Here is a 9,834-nt window from a genome sequence, read left to right as displayed (position 1 = left end):
TCTCAGGACTCTTGGTCCAGTCAGAGCTGACTGATTCTATGTTTCAGGAAGCCTCTCTTGGTCCAATGAGAGGTGGCAGATTCCACTTCTCAGAAAGCCACTCTTGGTCTAATGAGGGCTGGCAGATTCCCTGTCTGCTGAGGTTACTCTTGGTCCAATGACAGCCCTTTGTCCAATGAGAGCTCTCTCTCTAGGCCCAATGGGAGCTCTCTAGGTCCAAATAGTGCTGGGCGTTGGTTTCCAAGCCTCAGGAAGTAGCTGGGGTCTCCGGCGGATGAGAATGGGGGCAGGGCGTGTAGATTGCAGGGTCTGCTGACTGGTCTTGGTGAGCAGGGAGCCTTCCTGCAGGAGCCCTGCCTGCTGGCCAGCAACTGGGCTAGTGTCATTTTTTTAGACAATATCTTTCTTGAATTTTTCAACCCCTTTCCCCTCCTTCTCCCCCTCTTCTTCTCCTCCTCCTCCTTCATTTCTGGCAAGTTCTCATTAAAGTGGTCATCTAAATGTCAGAGCTATGATTTTGCCCACCAATTCCACATCATATCTACAGTTTCAGGTTTTAATCAAACTACGGGTGTGAGAAAACATCAAATACATTAATATCAAAGTTAATTCCAGGGCTGAAGAGATGGCTCTGTGTTAACAGCTCTTCCCAATCTTTAGGAAAACCTGAGTTTAGTTCCTAGCACCTACATTGGGGGGCATGTAACTGCTTGTTACTCCATCCTCAAGAAGTCTAACATCCTTGTGATCTCTGTGCACATGCACGCACATGAATGCACATGCACACACACAAACACACACACAGAGCTTACACAGAAATATACATATATACAAAAATAAAAATTTGAAAGCTAATCCTCAATGTAGTCTAAAAGTGCTAATTAAGGAAATAGTTCTCATGTTTTCCATTAGCCTTAGTTCAGATACATTTTAGGAAACAATTAGAAGGCTCCTAATATCCATTAACAAAAGCAGACAATGGGTTAGTTTTATTTTTGTTTAAAGTCATCTTTTAAAGAGCAGCTTGTACATATCAGTGTTTCTTCAATGTGGCCTCTATAATGCCTGTTTTTTTCTAGGTAAAATCATGTCTGTTTTAAAGGTGTGCACAAGAGTGTGTGTATATACATCAGTGTAAAATCCCAAGAGAGCTGCACTGCATCCATAAGAATGGTGCATACGTGCTATGTATTTCCTGGAACTTTGTTGTATGCCAGTCATTACTGATCAAAGACTGGCAAAAACCTGATTCTGGCAGGTTGGAAACTGAAACACCAGACATTCTCAAGGATACAAACCAAGACTGAAGCCCTCTTTCTAAGAGTTCAAAATTGTGACCTGGGCCAAAGTTTGTCCAAAGGACATTGGTCTGAGAAGGAACTTGAACATCCCAGCCTCAAGGCTAGCTGGAGGCTAGGCTTACAGAGCCAGGTCCATCCAGTTTCTGTAGAAATTTGCTGTTGAAGTCAGATAACATTCAAGACTTTAGTAATGGAGGGAGTGGGTCAAAGCAGTAGACAACCAGGTATTAGAAAGTAGAAACAATTCACTAAGAAACAGTACATTTTTTTGCAACTAACAAAAATCACAAAGGACTTATTCCTAAGAAAACAAAATAAACACAAGCCCAAAAGATTTCCCTGAACTATAAAGAACACAATTCAGTATCCCATTACTCAGTTTTTTGTTCTCTTAATGAAATACTTGAGACAGGCTGGTTAAAAAAGAACGAGATTTATTTAACTCACAGTTTCGGGAGGTTTAAAGTTCAAGATGGCTTGGCTTCACTGATTTAGTGCCTGGTGAGGTCAGTGGATGGCATCACATTTGGATGGATGCCTGTGTAGAAGCTAGTGATCAGATAGCCAGAAGAAAGTCTGTTGGAAGACACTATTCTCTGAGCCAAACTGCCAACATCTTCATTAGACTAAATGTGCCTACTTGCAAGTCTGTCTATATACTGTTGACATGGTAGGGTCATTGGAGCCTCACTTGAGTTTCCAACCATTCCTCACAGTCATATGCATGCATTATGCCTTAAGTGTTCATGGCCTCAGGGACTCTATAAGAAGGTAGAGTATATAGGCTGGGAAAGAGTAGAGGAAGGGGACTACATCTACACAGCCAGGTGAGAAGCCATAGTCCAAGCTGGGTGAAGACTTTCTAGTCTGGTTGCTTTTGGGTCATCCATATTCTTGTCAGTATTTCCTCGCTTATGCTCTGTAAATAACCCCAATACACTTATTGATCCCTGAGGTAACCCATGGATAAGTTGTAATTTGGTTTGTCATTAGGACCATAGGAGATCAGGGTAGATATTATCACAACACATTTTAAGAGAGTATAAGAATCTCTCTAGGCTTGCTTCTTCTATAACAAACCTATCCTGGGAACTACTTTGAGGTTGTTGGGGAATGATGTCCTACTCCCAACTTCTCACCAGGTCCAACCTCTTATGTTTTTAGACTTCCCTGGGAACTAAACTTTAATGTGGATCTTTGAGGGACATCTAAACAATAGCTAAACCACAGCAAGAATGAATTTATTGTTTAGATAAAGATATTTGCTATTGTGAGCACACAGAAACCAGGAACGACTGCAAGAAGGTCATTTTTTAAACAATGTGTCTTCTTTAAGCCAAGGTCCCTGTTTTACTGTTCTTGACTTGTTCTGCAATGCTGGAAGCCTCTTAGTATTTTAAGACATTCTCTCTCATTTTTATTAGTTGTTTGAGAATTTCATACAATGTATTTTGATCATATTTACTCCCCTCCCCCAATGCTTTCAGATCCATTCATCCTTCCTTACCCACCCAACTTTGTTTCCTCCTTTTTTTTTTTTAACCGCGAAGTATAATTTGTACTACTCACACACTCAGTGCAGCCTTCCACTGGCATATGGTCAATGTATCAGGGGCTACGCACTTGAAGTAAACTGACTCTCCATATTTTAGCATTTATTATTTGCCAATAGCTCCTCAGCTAGGGGTAGAACTTCATGATCACCTCCTTTCTCTGTGCTTGGATTTTATCTGGCCTGAGCTTGCACAGGTCTTATATATGCTGTCACATCGGCTGCTAGTTCATATGAGAAACTGTCCTGCTATGTACAGAAAATAGTTTCTTTGTAGACATCCACTACCTCTGGCTCATGAAATATTTCCACTCTTTCTTATGCAATGATCAACAGGCCTTGAGAAAAGGGGGTGTCATACAAATAGTCTGTTTAGGGCTGAGTATCCCTCAGTCTCTCATTTTCAGTACCTTGACCAGTTGTGAGTCTTTGTGTTAATCAGCATCTACTGCATAAAGAAGCCTGTCTGTTGAGAGCTGAGAGATGCTCTAATCTGTAAGTTATTAGGAGTCAGTTTGATACTGTATCTATTTAACAGAATTATAGTAATAGGGTATCCCCTACAGTGTATAACTTGTTTTTACCACAGGTCCTTGATACTGATAATGGCGTCTAGTTGCATTTGATGGAGTGGGCCTTACAACCAATCAGAAAGTGATTGGTTATTCTCATGGCTTTCATGACACTAATGTACCAGTGGTCTAGTCTTGCCAGGTCAGTCATTATTGTAGCTGTTAGGGTTCACAGGTGGGTAAGATTGATGATTACTTTTTTCCTTCAATAGAATGTATGCATAGCACCTTCAAACACTATGAAAGCTAGCCAGCGGATGAATCTTCCAGATCAATATCAGCTTGATTTTCATGTTCTAGGACTTGTGTATGCAGTGTTTTCTGCAATAGTATCTTTCTATCCAGTTCTAGAGGTAAACAAAGAGCAATGACAATAACCTGTAGTGTTTGGAGGCTTATGGGACCTCCTTGGCCAACAGTTCTAAAAGAGGTAACCCATTCCTGGAACTAGGATTTTTATTACCTAGCCTCTGGTGTCTAGTAGGTGCATGGCCATCTGTTATTAGTAACACCATTTAAACCCTTTTTTATATATGTGCATGTGTATGTATATACTTTAGGATATTTTATGAGACAGGTTCTTATTGTGTAGCCCAGGCTGGCCTTAGACTCATGGAAAACTTCCTGTCTTACTCTTCCTAGTGCTGTGATTGCAGATTGAAATCTAAAGCTGACAGGGTATTACCAGAGTTCAAGTTTACTAACCGCTCTCCATCACCCTATCTATCATGTAGCTTTATAAACATGTACAAACCTGAAGAATAAGTACAAAGAGAGGTAGATAGAGTCATCTATAGGTATTTCTTCATATTGCATGAGAGACAGCAGCCCCTTGGAGAAGAGCAAGTGTTGCAGTAATTGTAACCAGGTACAGATGCTAAATAACCCGTTACAGCAGTGGTTAGCATAAGAGAGAACAGTGATAATAGATGTCCATATTAATGTGAATTCTACGTTGTTTTCCTATATAAATCACATATTATAGATGAGTATATAGAGCCTAAGGGAGTTTAAATCACTTCCCCACAGGTACACAGCTGCTTAGTGACAGAGTCAAGATTCGAACTCAGTTGGTCTGATCATAAAGTTACACGTGATATGTGAGATAGAAATGATTCAAGAGCCCAGTCAATTATATACATTATTAACCACTTTGTATGTTGCCTTGTCCTGGGCATAATTTATCTAAAGTTAAATCTTTACAAGCAATCCATCTGAAAAATGAAAGGAAGATTTCTTGGAATGAAGTGTGGTCTCTGAAGTTATAGAAATTGATTACCAGTGATGAAGAGTACTAGAGTGATTCTAGTTTTATTAGCAACAGTGGAGAGGAAGTAGTTCTAGATATTGCTCTCTTCTTTAGAAGGGCATTGCGCTTGTCATTTGTTTTATGCTTTTGTAGGAGTATGGGACAGGTGAGTAGTACAGCACAGATTAAAAGGCCCAGGACACACATAAAAAACAAAACCCCATAAAGTGCTCTTCTACCATACTACAACTACCCACCCCTTCAGGGGATCCAGATTTGAATGGATATAAATCTGTGTAGTGGGAGGTTGCTGAATCAAGGTTCTTACACATATCCATTAAATTGGAGAGTGATACAACAGATGCTCACAGAAGTACAGAAGTCCATCAACAAATGGTCCACTGTCCTACATTACATTTGTAGGATTGTGAATTAGTCCTTTGGACTAGGGAAAAGAAAAACTGGTGTAAAATAGGATATATCTATGTAGTTAGTTACATATTCAGATCTGAGATGCTATGTAGGTTGGCTTTATGCAGTTTTAAGTAACTATTGTTTGCTTGATAGAAGGAATTCTAGTTATAGGAGAAAGCTTTAACTACCTAAGGCAAATCCTACAGTGGGAAATTAGAACTTGATAAAGTAAAATAAACTGAGTGGGTGGGTAGTTAAAAAAGATATGTCAGATGAGGTGACATTTCAGCTAGGATTTTAATAATGAGAAGAAATCAGTCCTCAGTTATTAGAAAGATTGACATTATTGAAGAACATTCTGAACAGAGGGACTTGGTTAGGAAAATCCTGAAACAGAATGGAACTTAGTGTCTTTGCAAAATATTTTTATGGCAGCAGGGAGATGGGGGGAGGGACAAATTATGTTATCTTTCATGCTTTTTTTGTATAAATGAATGAAAACATTTATAGTAATTGTAGGTACTAGATAAATAGAATTATCTGGCTTGTAGTTTTAAAAAAAGACTAATGAACTCTTAAGATGACTCAGCAGATAAACTCACCTACTGTTTATTGTATATAGTTATTGTACTTATTGTATATAGTTTCTCTTATGTTAGTTATAACCTTCTTTTTTAATTTTAGACAAAAAAGGGGGAAATGTGGTGATATTTTGTTTGTGCTGTAACAAATAATTCTTGCCTGAAGATTAGAGTTGGGAGCTAGCCACTAGAGGCTAGGCAGTGGTTGCACACACCTTTAATCCCAGCGCTTGGGAGAAGGAAACAGGAAGTGATATGGCTGGGTGGAGAGAGGAAATGATAAGGCAGGGTGGAGACAGGAGCTGGGCATATTCAGGCTGAGGATTTGGTAAAGGTAAGAAGTCTCTCTAGCTGCTGACTCCTTTACTGATCTTTCAGCATTTACCCCTATATTTGGCTCTGGGTTTTTATTATTAAGACCAACTAGGATTCATGCTACTGTTGTCAAGTCTGATATTCTGAGTTCCTTCCCTAGGACCCACATAGTGGAAGAAAAGAACTGACTCCTACATACTGTCCACTGACATTAACATGCATATGTGACAAGCATGTCCCCTTAATAAATAAATAAGTTTAAAATAAAAATTTAAAGACTATTATGATTTTTTTCAATGCACACTTTTTTATTACAGTAAAATCAGACAATGACTGACAACACGCTGCTTATGGAACACTGTTAAACTTGACTTACAGGATGCCTCGCCCGGACAGCTACAGTTTGCCCCAGAAAGATCAATGGCCACACCAGCCACTTTTCAGACCTGATAGTGGCCGCTTCAAAAGGTGAATTCACATATATGCTTAACCCGCCCCCCCCCAAAAAAAAAACCTAAACGCAAAATAACCCTTGCAACACAATGAATTGCCTTTATTTTGGTATGCATCCACATTTCAACATTTAGTGGTCCTGAACAGAGTGGGGAACATGGCGACGAGCCAGGAGGCGAGGCCCACCAATCTAAAACCTCGTGACACAGAGCTCCTTCAGGTCCTAGAGAGGGTCTGAGGAGCAGCAACACTGAAACCTGAGTCCGCAGGGTCAGGGGCTCTGTTCAGCTGTCAGGCTCCATATAGACCTGATGGTGGCCAGGGAGCCCCGTGCAAACCTCTTCAGTGTGTGAAAGCAAAGCGATTATTCGAAAAGGAACCAACTCAGAACCCTGTGCACTCGGACTCTCTGCATGGCCTTTCTCTAGGCGTCACCACCAAGGCCCCTGAGCGCTGGCAGGTTTGTGGCCCTGTGACTGCTCTGTTCACCTCGAGACCTGAGCTCAAAGTGCATCGGCTGATGGTGGCAGCAGGGCTGAGGACTCAGCACCCCCTTCCCGGGCTGGTAGCAAGTGAACATGTGGTCCAGAGCTAAATGAGGGAAGCGAGGCTCTTCCAATCTCATCTGATGGTTTCTGGCCACAGCAAGTGTTGGGTGGTGATGGGCAACAAGGGAGTTGAGGAGGAGGGGAGAGCAGTACCCCTTGATAAAGGTGGGGAGACGGGAAGCCCTGAATTCCTCACCCATGGCCAATTTCTGAGGGAGGGGAGGGTTAAAATCTAAGCTTTGGCCAAGGATGGGAGTGGAGGAGTGGGGGGAACGATGGCTTGGATGGGGCATCACTTAAGACTTAAGAAAGCAGGGGTGCAGCCAAGGTACCCCCAAGCCCAGCAGTAGTCCCACAGCTGCTACCTGAAAGCCTTCTTCCCATCTAGTCTAAGGGCCACCGCACAGCTGTGGCAGGAGGGCGGGGCGGGCAGAGGCAGACCCAGGCCAGGTGTCAGCAGCAGGTGATTGTGTGACGTGTCTGTTCACAGTTGCGTTAGCTGTGCCCACCGCTCCCAAAGGAAACCGATTTCAACACACCTTCTTGATCCCAGAAGTTCAACTAGGCAGCCAGCGGTTACACTCAACAGAGGATGCTATACAGCACAGCCTATGTATTTCAAATGGACAAGGAATTAGTATCAGAGCAGTGTTCCAGGATGGAGTCTCAGTGGAGCTTTCTCTCCAGTCCTTTGAGGTCTACAAGATGAATCTAGAAAATTCACTACTGTGGGAAATGAAGACTTAGGTTGGACTGGGGAGGGGAGGCCGGGGTTTTGGTGACTAATTGCTGTAACACTGTCCTTCTGGTGGCTGTGGTAGCTTCATGTTCTCTTTTGACATCATTAAGCGCCGCAGCTCCTGCAGGATGACTTTGATGCTGTGGGAATTCTGCCACTTGGCCAGCACTGCCGTGGCCCTTGGATCCACCACTCCGTTTGAACTGCTCACACCGCTTATGTTGACTTTTGTTACAAATCTGACAGATGGGGGTGCTTCTGGGTATTTAGGCCCACATTCTATTTTAAGGCTGTATATTCGGTTTTCATAATTTGTCCGAGCCTGTGGTGGCTGCCATCTTGCGTCGCTGTCACTCGAAGGCTGGCCCCTTCTTCTATTATGATTATTTTGTATAGAATAGATTATAAACAGGGAGAGTGAATCAGGGAGACCCATTAGGAAGTCATCAAAATAATCTAGGTGACAGGGATCATGGTGGCTCCACCAAAGGTAGCAACTGTAAATGTGTAATAAAGTACAGAAATTCAGTATATGCTGTAGAATTCCATCTGACAGAATTCTGTATTACCCATTATTTTGATGAATAAAGAAAACAAAACCGGCAAGGAAGACTCCAAGTCTAAGGCTTTCTGTGTAAGTAGCTAGCTGGTGTCATGAAGTTCTCTAGATTTCTCACTGTGTTTGGACTTCTTTATAAAGGTAGTGGGTGAGTTTTGGAGATCTTTAAGAGACATGTAATAGTCATAATGGGAGAAATCCAGGGAGTCTATTTAATGAGCAAAGGAATTTATTTGGGTGTTAACTCATTACCATGGAAGATTCATCATAGGGTTCAGGAAAGCTGAGCTATGTCTCACACTGATTTGCCTGGTCCAAGATATCAGCATCTGATACCATGAGGAGGCAAAGAGAGGGCCATGTATATGCATGCTAGGTCTTAAGGGTCCCCAGTGGCCATGCCCCAGGGGCAGGTACTTCAAGGTCATAAGTAGAATAGCTACCCACTACATCTCCCCCCTTTTGTCTAAATAAAAAAGTTCTAACCTAACATAAAACTATATACAATAGGAATGATTATTAAGTATTGTCCAGGAGAAATAAAAGGTAATGACCTAAACAAAATGGAACTACAACTAACAAGAACAACATCAAACAAGAGACAGGTACTAAAATCCAGAGGTGTCCAGAACATAGGTAAATGACATGTTACAGAGATTATTCCAAAAGCTGTTCTATCCTGAAGAACCTGAATCTAGTACTTAATATGTTATAGCTAAGATATGAGAAGATTGTAACTGTAACTATTAGTTTTCAACCTCATCAAAGACCTGAGAAGGAATATAATAACACCTGAGAAAATGAGAAATGTGAGAAATGCATGCAAGCAATTTCCGAAAATCTTTTGAGAATAGACAGAGAGGTCTTGTTATTAAAACCAAAGGTGAGCTCCTGGATTCTTGTAGGTCATTTCCCCAATCTATTCCTCACATAGTTTCAGTAGATTTTATATAATACAGATCTGATTATGTAGTGGGTAGCTGTTTTATCTATGACCTTGAAGTACCTGCCCCTGGGGCATAGCTGCAGTGGACCCTTAAGACCTAGAATGCACATACACGGCACTCTCTTTGCCTCCTTGTGGTATCAGATGTTGATATCTTGGACCAGGCAAATCAGCATGGGACATAGCTCAGCTTTCCTGGACCCTATGATGAATCTCCCATGGTAGTGAGTTAACTCCCAAACAAATTCCTTTGCTCATTAACAGACTCTGTGGATTTCTCTCATTATCTGGTATATTTCTATTTGCTGTTGCTCATATGCGTATGTGTTTAGGGTTGGCAATTTGTGACAGACAACCTATCAGAGGGCTCATATCCAGAGAAGATTATTCTACCTGTCTCAGCAGTCATTAACTGACTGTAGTGCTTCATTTAGGAATAGGGCCTTGTGAGATTTCTCCCATCCTCAGCATATCAACTGGTGCTGCCACTGTGTATGTCTTGTTTAGTGACCATATTGTTGAGATTTCATAGGTGCAGTTTCCTTGTCATATACAGAAGATATAGAAGACACCATCTCTTAGCAGACATCCTGGTCTTTTGGCTA

The 9,834-nt window shown here is 41.6% G+C and overlaps 1 protein-coding gene across 1 annotated transcript; it reads right to left on the bottom strand.

The window, feature by feature from the left end:
* Window positions 1-7,192: 7,192 nt before the first annotated feature.
* On the bottom strand, window positions 7,193-8,160 carry LOC131900037 (ubiquitin-conjugating enzyme E2 variant 1-like). The gene has a single exon (XM_059251475.1). It carries the CDS (start codon window positions 8,158-8,160, stop codon window positions 7,768-7,770), a length of 393 nt encoding a protein of 130 aa, XP_059107458.1. The 3' UTR covers window positions 7,193-7,767.
* Between the last annotated feature and the right edge of the window lie 1,674 nt (window positions 8,161-9,834).

The sequence above is a fragment of the Peromyscus eremicus genome, chromosome X (genome assembly GCF_949786415.1).
Source record: "Peromyscus eremicus chromosome X, PerEre_H2_v1, whole genome shotgun sequence".
NCBI classification, from domain to species: Eukaryota; Metazoa; Chordata; class Mammalia; order Rodentia; family Cricetidae; genus Peromyscus; species Peromyscus eremicus.
Note: the sequence above shows the minus strand (reverse complement) of the source record. Positions and strands in the feature narration are given on the sequence as shown.

Excerpts from the sequence above, each read along its gene's own strand:
- LOC131900037 (XM_059251475.1), bottom strand. The coding sequence starts at position 8,160 with ATGGGTCTCCCTGATTCACTCTCCCTGTTTATAATCTATTCTATACAA.